The 21,745-nt window shown below is 35.0% G+C and overlaps 1 protein-coding gene and 1 pseudogene across 2 annotated transcripts; both read left to right on the plus strand.

Moving 5' to 3' along the window:
* Positions 1-1,108: 1,108 nt before the first annotated feature.
* On the plus strand, positions 1,109-2,883 carry LOC111897457 (uncharacterized). 2 transcript variants are annotated; one of them, XM_023893419.2, is made up of 2 exons: positions 1,109-1,225; positions 1,671-2,883. In XM_023893419.2, exon 2 carries the CDS (start codon positions 1,710-1,712, stop codon positions 2,754-2,756), a length of 1,047 nt encoding a protein of 348 aa, XP_023749187.1. In that variant the 5' UTR covers positions 1,109-1,225; positions 1,671-1,709; the 3' UTR covers positions 2,757-2,883. The 2 variants fall into 2 exon arrangements, with proteins under 2 accessions (XP_023749187.1, XP_023749188.1); XM_023893420.2 differs by having other exon boundaries at positions 1,120-1,225; positions 1,666-2,883.
* Positions 2,884-12,394: 9,511 nt separating this feature from the next.
* Positions 12,395-14,762, plus strand: LOC122196584 (ACD11 homolog protein-like; annotated as a pseudogene).
* The last annotated feature ends 6,983 nt before the right edge of the window (positions 14,763-21,745 follow it).

Genomic DNA, 21,745 nt, shown 5'->3' on the forward strand with positions numbered 1-21,745 from the left:
TTCTAGTTTTTTTAATGAAAAATTAAATATTTTCCTACTACTCATACAAAACAAGGACATGTGAAATCTACTAATAGTTTTGCTTAATCTTTTAACTTGTTTTTTTTATTGTCTTGATGTGGTGAGTATGAGGATAAGTAGAAAAAAAAAAGTAAGACAATATTTGATTTTTTTTTAATTGTTAGAATATGTAAATGGGTAAAAGGAAAAAGAAACAAAATATTAAAAAGGGTAAGATGATCTTTTCATATGACCTAGTAGAGGTGGCAAAAACTAATACGAAACAAAACCTGACACGAAATAAACGGGTTCGGGTATGATATTTCTACCCGTTTAATTAAACGGATTAACACAACACGATACAAAAAATAAACGGACAAGGTTACGGTTGAGAATTTCAACCCGAATATGACTTGAAAATGACTCCTTTATATGTAAGTTTTTTGAATGTTGTAAATAAACTAGAACGACCAAAATCCAAAAAAAAAAAAAAAAAAAAAAAAAAAAAAAACTTTGAATCGACTCGTTTTGTAACATAGATTAAACTTAACCATCTAAGTCAATACTTTTTTTTTTCCAGTTTTCTTTATTATCACCCAAATTACAAAGTCCTCTCAACCATTCTCTCATCCTCATTATCCCTCCCTTCTCCTTCCAACTCATATTCATTTATTTTTGCTCTTTAAACTTACTATAAATTTAACCATAACGCCTCCTAACTATTACATTTCATTTCCACATATCTAAATAATACTCTTTCAGCATGTTCAATATTTCAACCTCACATTCCACGACATATTTTAAGGTATACCCCTAACCTGAAACTCGACACAAAAATAAATAAGTTGACACGACGCGATAAATGGTTTGGATTAGGGTCAAACTATTTCAACCCGTTTACTGTTTGACACCATACGAACCCGACCCGGTTGTCAAGTCTAAGGACTAGGGACCACAAGTGCAGCAAATACAAACCACAAGGACCACACAAGTCAAAGTCCAATATAAGGACCGAAGTTATGAATTAGAGAAACCATAGGGACTAAATGTGTAATTTACTCCTTAGTTTAGTATACCGAAGTCAAAATTCGCCTACAAAAACATCCTGGCACAAACCCCAAAGCATTCGTTCGGTTCATCGCTGTTTCCCTTTGTTTTCGAAAGAGACTCTCTGTTTCCTTTATCACGCAAATCGGAGTTCATTTGATTGGAAAACGTCACTTAGGTTGGTTTAGTTGATTTGATTACCTTTTATGTTTCATGAAATACGTTCGGTATCTTACTTGAATTGTTTTGATTCTATGATTATTTGGTTTTTAAGCTTTGTTGATCAATATGTGTTATGATTGTTGGATAATTGATGTGTTGTTTCTTTAAGTGTTTCGATTATTTAGGGTTTGTTTGAATTTGATGTGTTAGCTTCATGAGGTTCTGATTACAAGAAGGCATCGACATAACATTTTTTGTTGGTTCATAAACGAACATTTTTACCATGAGGCTGATATACCCTTACTTTGTTAAGGGCATTCATATCTTGTAGAACAGCTAATCAGATTGTATATACTGTTTATCCCTCTGCTTGTTTTTTTTTCCTTCTGTTTACCAGTCTTGTATGATTATGTGGAATTTTTCATTTACCAACAATGTTGTTTTGTCTTTTGCAAGTGTAGGAGTGCCTACGACAAAGAGACTGAGTAGAAACCTTAATCATGAGTTATGATGATGCATCTAGCAGTATGACTATCAAAACTGATGATGTGGGACCTTGGTCATATCTCAACCATGATGTGCTTTTGTTAGTTATGATGAAACTGGGAGTTGTTGATTTTGTTGCATTCAGTGGAGTTTGCAAGTTATGGAGACCAGTAGCACTCGGTAACTGGAAAAGATTTATGGTTTCCAAACCACCAATGCTGATGAATATCTCTGATAGTATTAATAAGGATTGGCAATGCTGCCTAGAGGACCATGAAAGAAGAAAGTTCAAAACCACACTAACGCATTCTGCTGGAATGTGTTATCTTGGATTAAGTTGTGGTTATTTGGTCTTGATCAGGGAGGAAACCAAGGACTTTTGGCTTGTGAATCTTATCACTAGACATGAGCTTCATTTCCCTCCTGCCCCTTGGGTGTGTTCTTCTGAACCAGTCGGCTCGTTTATCCTTGTATTTTCACCTTCAATATCTAAATTGGTGTTTGTTATGTTAGTCAAGAAGCAAATATGGTTTTCTATAGCGGATGAGGGAACATGGAATCGTGTCTCAACTTTCGACTTAAAGTTTTATAAGGATTTACATGCTTTTAACGGGAAGATATATACTTTACACTCTCATAATAATCATTTATGTGAACTAACACTCAATCCTGAGCCCAAAGTGACGTTACTGAAAACCAAGCATTTTGTGTTAGATAAGGTTCTATTTTTCCCGCAGCTTGGCCTGGGAAATTGTGGTGAAAACCTTTATATGATGGATTGCTCAATATATGATGATGTGATCAATGTTTATAAACTAGACTTTGGTGAAATGGAATGGGTGCCTTTTCAAGATACAGGAGAGGAACATGGTTTCTTTGTGGGCTACGTTTTTGATCATGTTGCTGCTGTAAAACCAGAGTTGTGGGCTGACCCTTGGTCACACTACCCAAGATATGATGTTGGTAATGGAGGTGGAAATGGCAGATATTTTCCTTATAGTGGGGGGTGGTATTTCCCGCATGAATGTTTGAATGCTAATCTCTTAGATGAATCATCATGACTTTTTACCACTCTTATTTTTCAATATGTTGAGAACAGTTGTTGATGAATTTGGTTTTTGCAATTTATGTTTTTGTTATCAAGTGCACATTCATGTGGCTAATGCATCTGGTTTAATTCATATCAAATTTTTAGTTTTATCTTTTAGCCTTTTTATGATTGAGATGATGGTGCCTTTTTATGGATGGGGTGTTATAGTCCTTTTTTCTGATACTTGTTGAAAATCCTACAGATTATTAACATACCATGGTGAATGCCATCGATACCGTGGCTCTTCTCTAGAATTTCATTTTTTTCATTGTGGTTCAGTTATAGCTTATTAGAGTCCGAAGTAGGCTGAACAGCTATATTTTGCAACAAGAAAGTTTCCTTGTATGACAAGCTACCTGTTAGTGATTTTAGGTGACAATCACTAACAATAATTTTAGAGGGTGTTTGACTTAGCTTCTCACAGCCAAAAGTCCTTTTTGTAAAAGAAAAAAAAAAAGATGTTTGGCAAACTAATAACTTTAGATTTAATACAAGAAAAAACAACTTTTTGGAAAAGTCACAAAATCTTGACTTTTTGTAACTTTTTGGAAAAATTCTTTTGAGCTTTTAAAAGCTAAGCCAAACAAGCCCTTAGTGTCACCAGATCATGTTGATGTTTCTTTGTGTTCTTGGTTGAGGACTTTAAGTGCTTTAAGACTTTTGGCCTAATTATGCTTTGTATGTATGATCTTTTTATGCATGAGAGTTAGGTTGTCTGTTATTGAAACATCTATGCTTTTGTCTCTCATCTTGAATGTATGTGGTCCTTCGACTCAAATCTATCTTGCAGTATTTGTTAATTTCTTGAATTTTGGTCACAAACATATAGATGTTTCTTGATATATCAAGGAGTATCTATTTACATGTGTAACCATCGTTAATAGTGTTTAAATGTGCCGACTTGTCCTTAAAATTTGAATTGACATGTTCTTTTATAGAGTTTATGATTTGAAAACAGAAAAGTCCGTCGAGTTCCATGCATAAGTATGTGTACCAACTTGCTCATAGTTATGGTTGTTATCAAATTATTTGGACGTAGGTGGAGCTTGATGTAGTTGCAAGCCAGTCACTTCAAGATAATAACTTTTGATTAAAGTCTAAAATTTGAATGCTTCTGTTAAATTTAAGAAGAGCTATATATTGTGGATTTTGTGATTATTGAGTATTATGATATGATGTCTAAATGGTTTAAAAATATGAAAGAAGTGTTTATATTTGTGGGAAGAACATAATATTTTGTGTCGAGTATTATGATATTGGTCCTATGATATTGGTGCCTGAATGGTTTAACTACTTAGTCTTGATTTCACAGGTGAGATTGTCTATATGAATAACTGAAAGTTTCATCTTTTTATGGTTTTCGAAATCATTTTATTCAAAATCATATTGCACTTTCATTACATTTATCTAAAACGATGATTTCTGTAAGATTTTTTGCCAAGTGTTTTTGTTGCTATGTCATTTTTAACATGATGGTACGGTCATTTTATATGTAATTTAGTTATACATGACAAATAGCTTTTTGATACACACTCATAATCAAGAAGCTACATGTAATTTAGTTATACATGACAAATAGCTTTTTGATACACACTCATAATCAAGAAGCTACATGTAATTTAGTTATACATGACAAATAGCTTTTTGATACACACTCATAATCAAGAAGCTACCAAGTCGGTGATAACAATTCTTTTTTGTTTTTTCCTTTGACGTCTGATGTTTTAAAGAAGGTATTGAATAACAAAGCTTCAATAGATTTTTTTTTGTGGTTTCAGTTGTGTTAATCTATTGCTATTACTATTATTTTATAAATTAGAGTATACAATCTCTTAGTAAATAAGATAAAAACTAAAATCATCTGATAGTTTATTTATTTATTTATTTATTTTTGCAAATACTATACTTCAATTAAAACTTTAGAAAAAATAGCAATGTACTTCAAAATAGGATGTTATAATAAACAACTCAATCTATATTGCTCCAAATGCATTGTCTATAGAAAAAAAATTAACAACTTTATATGAATAATGTAACTACAATTGAGTAGATTTGTGGAGAACCAGATACTCACGGGAGAAATAAATTTAAAAGAAAGTGTCCAGATAATTCAAATACTTATTCACCTGTTGCCTCTACATTCCTTTTTGGTAGGTACCTTCCGGCTCCTCTCCGTGAAGATAATATGAGATAGGTGTGTGTGGTTTGGTGGGCCTTAAATTTTGATTTTGGTAAGATATTTTGTCAGTCTCTTAATACATGCAATTAAATGAACCAGAAGAGTAAAATGTAAATGATATTGTATGACTACGTACGGATGAAAATGATTAATGTACCAGACAAAAAAACAAGAAAGGAATGGAAAAACAGTTTTTATGCCTTATAATAAAAAATATTAAAAAGGATAAGATGATTTTTGACAAAACTTCAAAAATGGTCCCTGTGGTTTTCGAAAATATCAAGTTTAGTCCCTAAGTTCAAAAAATCTCACAAATCGTCCCTGTGGTTTCAAAACTTTTGACATTTGGTCCTTCCGGCTCACTTTGTTACCATTTAGCCGTTAAGTCAGGGGCATTTTTGTCATTTCATTACGCAGGGACCATTTATGAGGTTTTCTATTACTTTTTTTAAATAAATAAATAAATTTAATATGCAAGGGTCCCACCTCTCTCTCTCTCTCTCTCTCTCTCTCTCTCTCTCTCTCTCGTTTATGCCAGATAACCAAAAGCATCAACTTCATCTTCATTTTATATCTGGTATCCAAAATCAAAACTTGGAAACTAAAAACACAAGATTTGGAGGTGCTTAGATGGCTTGTACCTTGATTGTTATTCCCATGGAAAACCACTGCCACTCCATCACCCAACTATATGTAATTTCTAGCCATGGACCATCGTATGACCTTCCTCCACAGTTAAAGCAATTTGCTTGAATATAATTAGAAAAAAGTGAACCCAGGATCAAATATTTCATATGGGTTTAAAATCCCCCGACTCCATAGTTGCATCTGGATCTAAATTTGTTATTAGAGATTGCATTTTGTGTCTAAATCGTCGTACACGGAGGTTCCGAAGGGGAAGAGAAGGGGGAGGATGGTGTTCGGTGTTGGGTTCGATGATGATGATGATGATGATGATGTTCATGGAGGTTCAACAAGAAAAATAGATAGACACGTACCAAGAGCAAGCTCTTGATGTGTGTGGTTTATCTAAACTGATGTTGACAACAGTAGTAGCGAGGGAAGGAGGAGCAAAGCAGTTCAACAACAAGTAGGGGTGTTCGACTGTTGATGCTCGACAAGAAGAGCGAACAAATTGAGGGAATCAGTTTTCCGGTGGCTCCCCTTTTGGCTGTTAAGCCTTGTCGTCGGAGTTGTGGCTTCAAGAGATGCAGTGATGGATCAAGAAACAACAGGGGTGTTTTTGGATATCTTATTGACGAGAAGGATCAAAAGGACCGGTTTCTACAGAGGTTTCCACAGAGGGATAATTTGGATCTCAACCCGCCCCTATATTTTCTAGGACGAAAATGGACATATGAGAGAGAGAGAGAGAGAGGTAGGACCCTTGAATATTAAATTTATTTATTTATTTTAAAAAAAAAGTAATAGAAAACCTCATAAATGGTCCCTGGTTAATGAAATGACAAAAATGCCCTTGACTTAACGACTAAATGGTAACGGAGTGAGCCAGAAGGACCAAATGTTAAAAGTTTTGAAACCACAGAGACGATCTGTGAGGTTTTTTGAACTTAGGGACTAAACTTGATATTTTCGAAAACCACATGGACCATTTTTGAAGTTTTGTCATGATTTTTTTTAGGACTATGGACGACAAGTACAAAACAGGTCAAAGTCCAATACTAGGACCAAAGTTGTGAATTTTGGAAAGCCATAGGGATCAAATATGTAATTTACTCCTTAGCTTAAAATTTAACGAAGACAAAATTCCCAAAACGCGGTATTCGCTATTCCCTTTTGCCACGCTATCTCACCCTCACCCTCGATCTTTTGATTCTCTTTCAAATCGGAGTTTATTTGATCGGGCGTCACTCAGGTTAGTTTAGATGATTTGGTTATCTTTATGTGTTTCATGAAATGCATTTTGAACCGTTTACTAATTTGAGTTTCGTTTGTTGTGATAAGTATTCATGTTACCTGAAATGTTTTGATTATGTCATCATTTGGTCTTTAAGTTTTTTTGATTATATATGATGGCTGATGATAGTTGGATAATTGATGTAGTGTTTCTTTTAATTGATTTAGGGTTTGTTTGAATTTGTTACTGTTGCTCCGGATTACAAGAAGCATAAACATAGGAAAAAGGCTTAGGGTAAAGAAAGATATCGCTGTAGTCAGAACTTTTTTTGGCTCATAAAGGAACATTTTTACCATGTGGCTGAATAGCTGATCTACTCTTTCGTTGTTAAGTAAACCGGTAATTAGATTGTATATGATGTAGTTTGTAATTATTTTGTGTTTGTTATCACATGCGGATCCTGTTCATTTTCGTTATTATTCTCTTTTACTGTTTACAAGTGTTGTAATATTACGTGCAATTTGCATTTTACCAAGAATGTTTGTTTTGTCTATTGCAAGCTTCGGAATGGATATGACAAGGAGAGTGACTAGAAACCAGAATAATGATGATGCATCTAGCAGTGAGACTATCAAGACTGATGATGTGGGACCTTGGTCATATCTCAACCATGATCTGCTTTTATTAGTTATGATGCAACTGGGAGTCATCAATTTTGTTGCATTCAGTGGAGTTTGCAAATCATGGAGATCAGTAGCACTCAGTAACAGGAAATGTTTTATGGCATCCAAACCACCAATGCTGATGAATATCTCTGATAGTATTAATAAGGATTGGCAATGCTGCCTAGAGGACCATGAACGAAGAAAGTTCAAAACCACACTAATGCATTCTGCTGGAATGTACTGTTGTGGATTTACTTGTGGTTACTTGATCTGTTCAGGATAAAAACCAAGGACTTCTGGCATGTGAATTTAATCACTAGACATGAACTTTTTTTCCCTCCTGCCCCTTGGGTGTCTGATTATGTATCAGGCATCGCGTTTGTTCTTGTATTTTCACCTTCAATATCTAAATTGGTGTTTGTTATGTTAGCCAAGAAGCAAATATGGTTTTCTATAGCGGATGAGGGAGCATGGAATTGTGTTTCATCCACTTTCGACTTCAACTTTTATAAGGATTTACATGTTTTTAAGGGGAAGATATATACTTTAAACTCTAATAACGGTCATTTATGTGAACTCGTACTCAATCCTGAGCTTAGAGTGACGTTACTTGAAACCAACAATCTTCTGGATGATCTGAACATATTTTCCCTGCGGCTTGTAAGTTGTGGTGAAAACCTTTACATGATTTTGATGGAAGGATTATTCAGAGATGAGATCAATGTTTATAAACTAGACTTTGGTGAAATGGAATGGGTGCCTTTTCAAGATACAGGAGACGAACTTGGTTTCTTTATGAGCCAAGTGGGTCATAGTGCTGCTGTGAAACCAGTGTTGTGGGCTGAGCCTTGGTCACACTACCCGAGATATGATGTTCCGAATGGAGGTGGACGTGGCAGGTTTTTTCCTGCAGATGAGGTGTGGTATTTCACACATGAATGTCTGAATGTTAATCTCTTAGATGAGTCATCATAACTTATTACCTCTCTTATTTTTGTATATGTCGAGAACCATTGGTGGTGATTTTGTACTTTGCAGTTTATCTTCTCATTATCAGCGGCACAACTATTATTTATATTTATCTCCTGTGATATGGTGTCATCTTTTGCTTTGAAATGTGTGGCTGATGCATATTGCTTAATTCATATCCAATTTTTGGTTTTATCTCTTAGCCTTTTTATGATTTAGATGATGGTGCTTTTTATGGGTGCGGTATTATAGTCATTTCCTTTGATACCTGCTAAAATTCTTTTCACTTTTGGAGGCCCTGAGATTATTAATGCTCCATGGTCAATTATAACTTATAGGAGAATTTTAAGACGAGTGTAAAAGTAGATACTTTTCTGTGCTCAAATCCAATTTTCTATCTTGATTAATAAATGTGCACAAGTTCAAGCTCATATCACTACAAAAAATATGTCATTTAGTGGCACACAAAATGTGCCACTAAAAACCCAAAATAATGGCACTAAAGGTTTCTTAGACAATCCGCGTCGCACATAATATCTGCCACTAGAATTGCTTCATCCTAAACCCTTTAGTGACACTTTTAGTTTTTATCGCTGCAGTTACTTAGGCTTTTAGTGACACTTTTTTATTTGTCACAGCGGAATAAAAGTTTTTTGTGGCACATATTTTGTGCCGTTGAATCCTCATTCAATTTAAAAATTCATGCTACTTTTAGTTACACACTTTAAGATTTTAGTGACACTCTTTTATTTGCCATAATAATAAAAAATATTTTGTGGTACATTTGACTCTTGTAAATACTCATGGGATTTTATCATTTAGGCTATTTATATATACAAAATTTTTATCTATAATATAAATTAAATAAAAAAATGATAAACTGTATCAAGTAGAAAATAATAAAAATTTCATTGTTTTCATCAATATTTTTGCCTTTTTGAATTAAATATGTCTAAATATGGAATTAAATACGATACTATTTTTGTCCCGTATTAATAGTCTATTTTTCTTTTGGTTAACCTATCATGAAATTAAATACAATAAAAAGATAGAATTAAATGCAACAAAAAACATAGAATTATTTAATGTTTTCTTAATCTGTATGTTTTTTGTCCGTAAACAATAATTTTGAGAACGATAGAATATATATACACACACATATATATATAAACCGAAATGGAGTAGTGATCTAAACCCGTACCATATATATGCCCTATACAGGGCCACCCCTGCCTATAAATTAAAGAAGGGATAATGACTTGAAAATGTAATAAACTTTCGACTTTATTCACATGTAGTCACTAAACTTTTTTTCATTATCTATTTGTCACTGAACTATTGAAACTATTCATATGTTATCCTTATAACCGGTAACAGCCGGTCATAAGCGTAAAATGTTAACAGTTTCAATAGTTTATTAGCAAATAGATAATGAAAAAAAGTTTAGTGACTAAATATCAACAAAGTTGAAAGTTCGTTTCCCTCTCAAATTATCTTAATATTATACCCCGAAAAAGGTATAAAAAAAAGAAAAACGAAACCAATATTATATGTATAAGTTTTATGTTATAAAACTATACAATATTATATGTATAAAAATTATCCTAATATTTGTATCAATTTTGTGTTATAAAATTATACAACATATAAATTGACATACATTAAATCATATATGTTGTTTATAAAAGAATAGATACATACATTGAAACAGTATATATGTTGTTATACTTCATGTATTGACATACATCATATTAGTATATTTACTATTAAAAAGGATATTGAAATTTTCATATTACACACAACCTACGTTTAGAAGTATTTTTAATATTATTACTCTTTTCAATTTTTCTTATGTAACTTGTGTTAACATACATATATATATATATATATATATATATATATATATATATATATATATATATATATATATATATATATATATATATATATATATATATATATAAAGTTGAAAACATACATAAAGTTAAACACATACATACGGTCAAATATATAGATACATAAATGGTTCATATTATATTATAGTTTCAAAAGTAACCTCGTATGTAAAAAGTTATTATATGAATTATCCCTCGTTAGTTAGAAATTTTTTATTTTAATTTTTTTATTCGTTTTAATGATTGTATTTTAAAAATAAAATGGTATAATATTAAATTGTCTGTGAGTTTAAAGCGTCTTATTTTCATTTAAGAAGAAAAAAATGATTAAGAACAATATGATATTTTTACTTTAAACATACACAAAATAGTTTTTCTTGACCAGTTTTATACAGGAAACACACAGAGTCTAATATAAACTGAATCTATCCAACGAACTAACCACCATCTGAGAGAGTAAAAGAAGTTGATTCTTTAATGAAACTAAGCAGCAACATCAATTTTAAATTTGTTATCAATAACTATTGGATTACATAAAGGATGTCGTCTTTATAAAAATTTGAAATTAACTTCAATCAGCTCAAACATGAAGTTGCGCATCGATATTCAAACATGAAATTGAGCATCGATATTCAGTTAGAATCAAAACACCCTATTGGTAGCCAATAATGTTAGATTAGGTGTCTAAGGTCAAAACTAAATTGATATGACTTCATGAACTGAAAACAAAATATTTTTTGGGTAGCCCTTAATAACTAGAAATAGTTAGGAACAACTTAAGGAGCGTGATGAAACAATTCGTTTTTTTATATCTTTTTCGAGATATAATATTAGGATAATTTGAGAGGGAAACGAACTTTCAACTTTGTTTACATTTAATGACTAAACTTTTTTTTCGTTATCTATTGCCACTGAGCTATTGAAATTGTTCAAATTTTACTCTTATGACCGGTTGCTACCGATCATAAAGGTAAAATGTGAACAATTTCAATAGTTAAGTGACAAATAGATAACGAAAAAAAGTTTAGCGAATAAATGTGACACTACTAGAAAACAACCCTTTAATGACGCGCAAACAATGACACTCGCTGATAGAGGATGCACATTTGTCCGTGCCCTAAAAAATAATGTTAGTTTTGAAAAATTTGACGGATAGAGGGCACACATTTGTGCGTGCCCTAAAAGTAGTGTCCATCAAAAAAAAATTAAAAACACGGAGGGCACCTATCATAAAAAAGCGCGTCATGTAAAACTGTCGCTTTATATTTTTCTTTAGGAAGGCGCGTTCTCTTAGGGGGAAATGAAATACCAAAAAATTAAACAGCCCACCACCGATGCATCTCCTTCTTCTTCTTCTAAAATCCTCTACCAAAAAGCCCTAATAACCCTCTAAGCAGTTCGTCTCTCTCTCTCTCTCTCTCTCTCTCTGTCTGTCTCTGTGTGTGTGTGTGTGTAAGCCCTAATCCGCCACCACCAGCATCGTACCTCATAATCTTTAAAAGTTCGAAGTGCCTAAGCAAACACTTCCGCCATCTCAAGATGTCGGTTCAAGATCGGAACGCCACATCGCAGTACACGTTGACATCACCATCTCCACAAACCACCATCAACGGCGGAGAAAACGAATGCGACTGGGTTCTTTTCTATTACTTCCAAATCTAATCCAGACAACAAGCATTTGATATTGCCCAACTCGGCAAACTGAAAAGTTATTCGAAAGTTTCACTAACTCATTTCTCAAATTTGCATTGTAAGATCAAAGCTAGCGCTCTTTGCTGATATCAAATGATCACTTCTTCTTGAATTTCCCTCAAATTTGTTGTTTCAAGCTTGTGATTCAAATTTGCATTGTACGATCAAAGTTATTCCCAAATTTCTCCTTGTGATCCCCTGCTCTTGAATTGTTCTTGTTTTCAGAGCACTTGCAAATCTTACATTCATCAACCTCCCAAATCTATCCGACAATATCATAAGCTTTTGGGGAAAATATGGATCTGAGCAGACGCGATTTCTCTTACAATTTGTGTTTAGTTTTTGCAATTGATGATTCGGAAACTACGTGTTGTTGCTTGTCTCAAATTGTGTGATCTCAGGAGCAACTCCAAGAGCATGGATTATAGCGGCGGTGATGAATTTGAAGACGCTAGAACACGAACCTCTCTTTTTTCAATCGCGGATGCATTTGAGGAAATTTCGAATCTGATTATAGATGGAAGAAATGGCGATTTTCCTGTTTTGAAATTAAATCCATTTTGTGATGCGTGTTCTTTCGTTTCTGTGCTCGTCATTCACAATCCTCTATTTGGTTTTCAGGTGCGTGATCTAGAAGAAGCATTAGAACGCTATGTGAGTTTAAGCAGTGTAATTGATTATGATGTAAAATGGAAGACAGTGAAGTCACGTGGTAGCCATACTCATAATCTTCGTAGAGTTAGACGGGGTCTTGACCTAATTCGAGAATTATTCCAGAATTTTCTATAAAACAAGTATGTTCTTATGACTTATTACACCTGATTGTGTTTATTAATTCTAGTGTTATCAATTGCACATTCTTGTGGTATGATTCAACGATTATTCCCTAAAAGATGCAGCTTCATCAGCTTATCAACAAGTGTGTGCGCCATATCATTCATGGGCTGTTAGAACTACATTTTCTGCAGGAATATGTGCTCTTCCATCAAGGGAACAACTTTTGCTGAATTTAAATGAAACTGGTTAGTTATGGAAATCTTTTTATTTTTTAATACAATCTTGGGAAATGAGGTTTAACTCATTTAATTACTCAAATTTGATTCAGAAGTAAGACTGTTGTTGACCAGGCTAATGTTGCTAACATGGCACATGGAAATGAGATTGGTAAGTTAACTAAAGGCTCGTTTCTTTTTAACTAATGTCAAACAACTTAAACATAAAAAATTAAAACTTTAATAAGTTTATAAGGCATATAGGATGTTTGATGAAATGCTTGAGAGAGAAGCCATCTCATATTTGTACATTACAATTATCAAATGAGTGTTGTTGCTCATCTTAGATGATAATCCTTATTGTAATTTGTGATTGTGTCAGCGGGAAGCTCTGATATGCCTATTTCTTGAAAGAAATTAAATCTACCTTCGGTTGTTGACACTGGAATCAGAACTATAAGGTTTGAATTTTAAGACCTTTTTTTTCAACCTGATTAGTTGATAAGTTATTACACTTATGACAAGGCTTCTATAAAATACAATAGGAGAGAAGCAAACAACTTTGCACCAGTTTCGTATGAGGGCGGAATGGCTCTTTTGACTGGTAGTAGAGGTACTAAATTACTATGTTGATATTGAAACTTCTGTCTTCTTCTCTCAGATTCTTTTCTATTTCCATATTTCCTATATGTTGATATTTGACTCACATACTGAGAAAACAATAGAATTTCTTTTCTATTTGTGTGGTGTTTCTCATGAAGCTCTTTATTTTTCTAGGAGATATATGATAAAGGAACTAATTTAATTGGGGTTCTGAGGTTATTAGCCAAAAATCATACCCTAAACTTTTACAAGAAGCTCATCTTTGACAAGTTAACGGAGTATAATTTTTCTTATTGTTTGTTTTAAACAACTGTCACATAAGACCATTTTCAACCATACATGCAAACCATATTTTAGTTTCTTGTTTTGCTATGTGTAATTATTCACTTTAGGTTTTATGATTATTGATAAATGTTGAGGTTAGACCTAATGAAAGACTTTACTTTACATGAGTATGAGAATCAAGCTCTTCAGATCTCTCATTAGAGGTGATGGTTTCACTTGTTTTGGATTTTACTTTGTATGCATCTGTACTTGAAGTTATAGTATCTTATTCTTTCCCATTACTTTTAGGGACTTTCTTGCAAATCAATTATCTTGTTATATCACAGGGTCACTTTTGGACAGATCAAGGACTTGATGGCTCACACCAAGGTTCGGTCCTTTCAAGTTTGTACTTGAACAATAGTAATATCTTCTGCTTTTGACAAACTAAAAGATTTTTGTATTAAAAAGTAATAATAAGAATCAAAATACAAAAACGAATTGCTTCTTAGAAGCAATTGTCTCTCTTATAGATTCTTAATTCAATATTTTGCATCTATAATCAAATCAAATGTGTGATTTATTTCCTATATATAGAGTTAATTAATTATGATAATAATATACTAGGTTTTATTGTATGATCTCTCTCTCTCTCTCTCTCTCTCTCTCTCTCTCTCTATTGTTGTTGTTTGTGAATTCATTGTGTTGCATCTTGTAAATCAAACTAACAGTTTATGGTGTTTGTAACAAACATGTAATGTATGATGCAAATTCTTTTTCAGGTTGCAGCTGGTGCATTGTTGGGGTTCCTTACAACAACAGTTGTTCACTTAATCTCTCAAGTTGCTACTATGGCTTGACAGTTGACATAAGGATCCTTCCGCAACACATTCTGCTGAAGAAGTAGCACCTGTATGTAGCATTTTAATTTTTAGTAATGTAATCATATTTTGTTGATTCCCTTATAAGCCTAACATTTCTTGACATTTCTACCCTGAGGCTTTATCGGGTGTTTATGCAAAAGACCTTCATGTTAGACTAGCTTGTTTAAATGCTGCATAATGCATCCCAACTATATCCAACCAATCTGTTCCTCAAGATGTAGAAATTGCAACTAGCATTTGGATTCCCTTAAATGATCCCGAAAAGGTAGAAGATTCAAAAAAAATTTAAAATCATGTATTTGATGGGAATTAGTTTATATCAAGTCTTTACCACATTCTATGTAATGCAGTCAGTGGCTAAAGTGGCTGAGGACCTATGGGATCGTTATGACCATGAATTTGGGACTGATTATTCTGGACTCTTAAATGGTTTAAAAAGGAATTTTTAGGCGTAAGCCTCGGCTGAGGCATGAGAAAAAAAGCCTCAAATCCTAAGCCTTAGATGGCCAAAATAAGGCTTAAGCCTCACTGGAGTGAGGCGGCTTGAGGCGGCAAGGCGTCGATGTGAGGCGTCGAGGCTTAAGATTCAATCAGCACAGTCAAAATAGTGCGACTCATATATCAAGATCACATGAACAACAGCTTCAACCACAACATCACCCTCAAATGCAACAGCAACAACAACAGCAGCAACATCTGCAGCAGATTCCGCCACAGGGGCAGCAACAGCAGCAGGTGGCACCACCACAACAACAACAGATGGTGGGGACAAGGATGAATAAAGGGTATGTTCAAGGTCCTGGAGGGAGGACACAAATGGTGGTGTCTCAAGGACAGGTGTCATCACAAGGCCCACAAAGCATGTCAAGTGGGAGCGTTATTAACTAACTCATATAAATATATAAATAAATTGCATCCTAATCACCATATTTATGTTTTATGTTTATGTTTTGTGTTTTTTGTCCCAGACTCCCACTATTTAATTTGAACTTAATATTAGATTTGTTTATGAAAATAAGACTCCTATTAAATCTAGATCCTTGGAATTTTATTAGTAATTGAAGTTAGTCAACTTTCCATGCTTTTTCATATTAGAAGTTTAAAACCAAATTAAAGCTACAATAAGAAATATTAAAATTGTAACTTAGTTAAAACTGAATCACTGTTTTGATTATAACTTTTGTGATAACATTTGACATATTACTTATATATTAAGTATTTTCTTGAACTTTGATTTTCGACAGGTGCATTCACGAATTGGAGGATTTTGTGCATCACCTGTTAACTTCCATGCTAAAGATGGATCAGGCTACAAGTTCTTAGGAGACCTTGTGCTGCAACTTGACAAACTGAACCCTTAGGTGAAAATGACTTAATTGCCCTTATTTATCTTTCTTCATTTGATTCGGACCAAAATCAGATTTTTAAAACACCCTTGTAAAGCATTTTGCAATAGGGATGGATGCAAGATGTTGCAATTGCATCATTCTTGTATCTAACTCTTTTACAATACGAATCTTCTGGGGTTGGTTGAAATTACCATTTTATCCTTGTCTTGATCCAGGTGGCATCTAGGATTGGAAGAGGTATGATGATACCCGCCAAAACTTTATACAGGCGATTCTTGAAAACTTTATATTGCATTTTTTAATCTAATTCTTTATAAGGGACTCATAAAATTCTTACTTTTGCAAGGGTGTTTTGGACATTTTTTAATCTAATTATTTATGTATTTATCAAGTATTCGATTGTAATGAACGTGAAATTTATTTATTTATATATTTATTTTTGCACTTATATTGATATGTATATGTGCTTGTGTGTAGGCTGGTGTCAAAAAGCTTGCAGATGTTCACTTTCCCTCATTTGACCACTCACATTTGGCACAAGTATTTGCAACTAACATTCCTTGTTTTATTCTTCTATTAATTATATTAGCATATTAATTTTTTGACTTTTATTTGATCAGGTCACAAGAATTATCAGAGCAGGGCTCATTAGTCTTAAAGAATTATAAAAGGCAAGATGCAACTCTACTTAGTTGGAATTTGATGTTTATCACCTTTGTGTATATCTTTTAAGTTTATATAGCATTACTTTGCAGAAGGTCTCCCTTGATACGCAATGTAGTATTAGCTAATATAGTTAGGGAAAACCTCTTAATAACAATGTACAATTAGATCCCCTTAATATCAATGTACTACAATTTTTTGACATGATGTTATTGGGTGAAATTGATTGTTTTTGCATATATTTGTTTAAATATTTTTGTATTATGCGTAAATTAGTATCATAAAGACGCATCGTAAATGCATATCGTAAATGGTTACTGAAGTTTATGACACGCCAATGCGTGTCATCTACATTTATGACATGGGCTTTCTTGATACGCATCGCGTGTCATAAACACGCGCATCGTAAGGTTACGACATGCAAATGCGTGTCGTCTTCCTTTATGACAGGGGCTTCCTTGATACGCATTGCGCGTCGCAAATGCGTGTCGTCTCTCGTTATGACAGGGCCTTCCTTGACACGCATTTACGCGTCGTCTGAGCGTTTTACGACACGCATTGCACGTCGTAAAATGTTGTTTTTCTAGTAGTGTGAACAAAGTAAAAAATCCATTACCTTTCCGGTCATTATCCCTAAATTAAAAGGTCTTTGGAATTTGGATATCCATAAGTGCTTATAGAAAATGTGATACGAGCCCAATTGATTCGGCCCCAATTCCACCTGAAGAGCCCAACACCCAGCCCAAATAAAAGACCAGACATCCCATTCGTGAATAAAGTAGACAGCAACCCTAGTTTTCATTATTCCTTGTTTGCATCACGTAGGAGACCACGTCCTTCAAATAACTGGTCATAGTTCACATTTCTTCTCATTAGCTCACGTTTCCTGTTTTCTAGCTAGTAGTTTTATTTAAGCATTGCATTGTACTTTCTTTTGGGATATATGATCAAGAAAATTGCTTCAAATCTTCTGTGTTTCTTCTGTGTTGCTTCTCGGATTCTTGGGAGACTAGCCCTCTTAAACATGCTTCTATCAATTTGGTGCTTTCATTGTCATCTCCATGCCTCCTAAAGTTGACTCGGTACATGGCCAGAATTTTCTCGGGCTCTCGAACTCCAGTTCGGTCCATCCGATTATGAAAACCACCAAGCCTCCCTCTTCAAACTCAAACAACTAACAACGGTCACCGCCTACCAAGATGCGTTTGAGAAATTGTGTAACCGGGTCATCAGACTCTTGAATGAGGCTCTCCTTAATTGCTATATCTCGGGTCTTACACAGGAAATCCAAACCGAACTCGCGGTTTTACGCCCCACTACCGAACATCAAGCTTATGGGTTGTCTAAATTAACTGAAGACAAGCTTGGGTGTTCCCCAGTTTCTCCATCCATTTCCACACTGTTACCCACTGAAGTCCAATTAGCCACCTCTTCACCCCAGTTGTCACGCACCCTACCACTTTTGTCGGCGCCAGTACCTGCAACCACCACCCTACCTACTACCTGCTTGTCACCCGAGCAACTATAACAACACCGTGCCTCGGGTCTTTGCTTTCGTTGCCCTGCAAAGTACCACCCCGGACACAAATGTGATCCACCACAGTTCCTGCTCATCGCCGATAATGACTTGGATGCTCCTCACCCTCCTATACAACCATACGTTCCTATTCTAGAAGAGGCAACAAACCTTCCACACTTTCTCGCTCTATCCCCAGCAACATTTTATGACATTGCACCCACAACTGCCTTACGTCTCACGAGCTTTGTCAACCATCAACCGCTTCAAATTCTCGTTGATTCTGGTAGTACTCATAACCTGATTCAGCCCGGAGTAGCTGCTAAATTGAAGCTTCTGGTCCATACTGCATCACCCTTTCCGGTCCTCATTGGCAATGGCAACCCACTCCTTTGCAACGGCTATTGCATAGACGTTCCCCTCACACTCAACGAGGCTCCATTTAAGGTCAAGTTGTTTGTTTTACCATTCAAAGGTTTCGATGTCATTCTCGGGTTCGATTGGTTACGTTCCTTGGGTCCTATTACAGTTGACTTTTTAGTTCCTTCACTTACCTTTCGGCATGGCAGCAACATCATCACTTTGCAAGGGTCACTTCCATTCCCGTTTTGCCCAACTGCAGCACCAGTTTCAGACCTTGAGGACAAGGTCTATTCTCATGGGAGGGGTATTGATACGAGCCCAATTGGTTCAGCCCCAACTCCACCTGAAGAGCCCAACACGAAGCCCAAATAAAAGACCAGACATCCCATTCGTGAATAAAGTAGACAACAACCCTAGTTTTCATTAATCCTTGTTTGCATCATGTAGGAGACCACGTCCTTCAAAGAACTGGTCATAGTTAACGTTTCTTCTCATTAGCTCACGTTTCCTGTTTTCTAGCTAGTAGTTTTATTTAAGCACTGCATTGTACTTTCTTTTGAAATATACGATCAAGAAAATTGCTTCAAATCTTTTGTGTTTCTTCTATGTTCGTTCTCTGATTCTTCGGAGACTAGCCCTCTCAAACAGGCTTCTATCAAAATGGCTTTTTGAAACTCTTTAAAACCCTTCGAAACACAGTTTTTCATAACTTATTAAGGTAAATTACATTAATACCCCAAAACCTATCCCTCGTTCACAGTCCCCTCGTCTAAAGCAAACTTCAAGCTTCTTCTTCACGAGAAGTCGACAGTTGCAATTTATCTCCCACCCTTCACCATACCTCCAAGCAACGGCGCACCAGCTACAGTCTTGCCTTCTCCAATCTCCTGGTAAGTCACTTTCTTTTTGCTTTTCGGATTTGATGATGCAGTTGCAATTAGTTGTTCGATTAGTGTCTAACTAGTGTTTAAAGCACATCGGTTAATCTGAATCCTGGCTGAATTCCTGGTCTGGTATCCAATTCATGTCAACATTTTGTTTGGTATCTATTTCTTGTCTGAAATTCTGTCAAGATCGATGTAGGGCTTGTTATTGATTTTAGGGTAAATGTCACTGTAGCCCAACCAACTTACTGGTTTTGGTTTAAATGATCCCTAAACTTATTTTTTTTCTTTTTAGGGTCATAAAGTGTGTGTTGACCGGTTTAAATGGTACCTTTCACCGTTGAAAACCGGTTGCTTATGTCACCTCTACATTTGAAGCTGATGTGTCACCCACATCAACATCGTCCTCAAACAACATCATCCTCAAACAACATCATCCATCTTGTTCTTCGTCAACAGAGTTTTTTGTTGCTCCCCATTCACAGAATCCAATCACCCATCATCCTCAAACAACTTAAGATTGGAACCTCATCAGGACTCTACGGGTGCACTCTATGGCTATGAGTTTTTATTTTTTTGGGTTTTGTCGGCAGTCCATCTCATCGACTCTGCCATTGCAAGTGATTATTTGGTGATTGTTCAGGGTCCGATCAGTCCGATCAGATCTCTGAAAAACAAATCTCAGCCGTGACTATGGAGATGGAGTCTTTGGGGATCAAACTAGAGAATCGATTCAACAGGTATCAAATTCTTAACCTCTTACATTGAATCACTAAAATGGGTATTGACTCTCAAGCGAGCTCAACGAGTCCTTCCATTCCGGAGATTCCAACCATTCCGACGACTACAGTTTCTTCTCCGATGGAACCTGATGCATCAGTCAATGTACATTCCTTCATTATCACTGTATCATCATGTGGATCCCCATTATTAATAGCAACGTCTTCTGAGGGTGTGTGGTTAGTATAGAAATTTTGATAATGGAGATGATGTTTGTTAGTGGCTAGATTGTCTTCTAAGGACGTAAGTTTGTTGATTGATTAGGTGGTGAAGGTGTAGATGGGGAGACGGATGTTGAAGTTTGGTAAGGGCGGTTGAAATCGATGAAGTGATTTCTAGTCACTGTGGCAACATAGTCTTTTGGTAGGGTAAGGATATTTATAGGGATGTGTCCTAATGAACTTGAATCATATTTGAAATTGGTAGGGTTCATGTGATCTAGTAGTGAAGGAGAAAGTGAGATGAGGGAGAGTCATCGCCTTTAGAACAATGGTCTGGTATCGACCGACTTCTTTACTTTTGTACTTACATGGATCTGAACTGAAACAAAGAAGGCGATGAAGATGAAACATAGCAGGCGGTGAGCATTCAACAAAGGGAAGAGTTTCAATTGGGGTCGGTGGACCTTTGATTCGGAGATTCAAATGAAGCCTCCGATTTAGGTGAATTCGATACTGGTGAATGCATGTTTTAGATTCTAGCTTCACGATATAGATTCACTGAAACAGGAGGAATTTGGATGTGGTTGTTGATGAGGTTTCATCTGGGAGAAAGGGAGTGAAAGGGGTAGCCGACGTGAGGAAAAAAAATGGTGTTGACTATTGTTTTTTATACCCTCTTAACGACCTGTCTTCTTCGTGTTGATGATGAGAGAGAGAGAGAGAGAGAGAGAGAGAGAGAGAATTTGAATGCCCTTTTTTTTATTACTCCAAAAGTAAAAATGCCATTTAATCCAAATTTAACCGGTGAAACCGGGAAAAATGAAATTCAATACCTTTTTTAATAAGTCAATTCTAAGTTTGAGGACCTATACTATCAAAAAAATATGTAAGGGACCTTTTAAAACAAAATCGGAAAGTTGGTTGGACTACAGTGACATTTACCTTGATTTTATTCTTGCTGTGTTGTTACAAGTGTATGCTTATGTACGATTTCTGTGTTAATATTGTGTAATATCTATGTGTTTTATGTTGTTCATTATGTGCAACCCGTGAAAATTGGTTGATGACAATCTGTTGCAAGGTTTCTGGTCAAATAGATCAATTAAGATGATATTTTCAAGAAAAGTGGTAAATAGATGCTACTGATAATAAGTAATAAAAATACAATCTTGATCCATTAATACCTTTGTTTCAGGGTGATTAGATGTTACCCCAGAACACACCAATCCAAATGGTGCGTTGG

Source organism: Lactuca sativa, chromosome 2 (assembly GCF_002870075.4).
Source record: "Lactuca sativa cultivar Salinas chromosome 2, Lsat_Salinas_v11, whole genome shotgun sequence".
NCBI classification, from domain to species: Eukaryota; Viridiplantae; Streptophyta; class Magnoliopsida; order Asterales; family Asteraceae; genus Lactuca; species Lactuca sativa.

What these genes read in the sequence shown, in the direction of transcription:
- LOC111897457 (XM_023893419.2), top strand. Translation starts at nt 1,710, where the DNA reads ATGAGTTATGATGATGCATCTAGCAGTATGACTATCAAAACTGATGAT.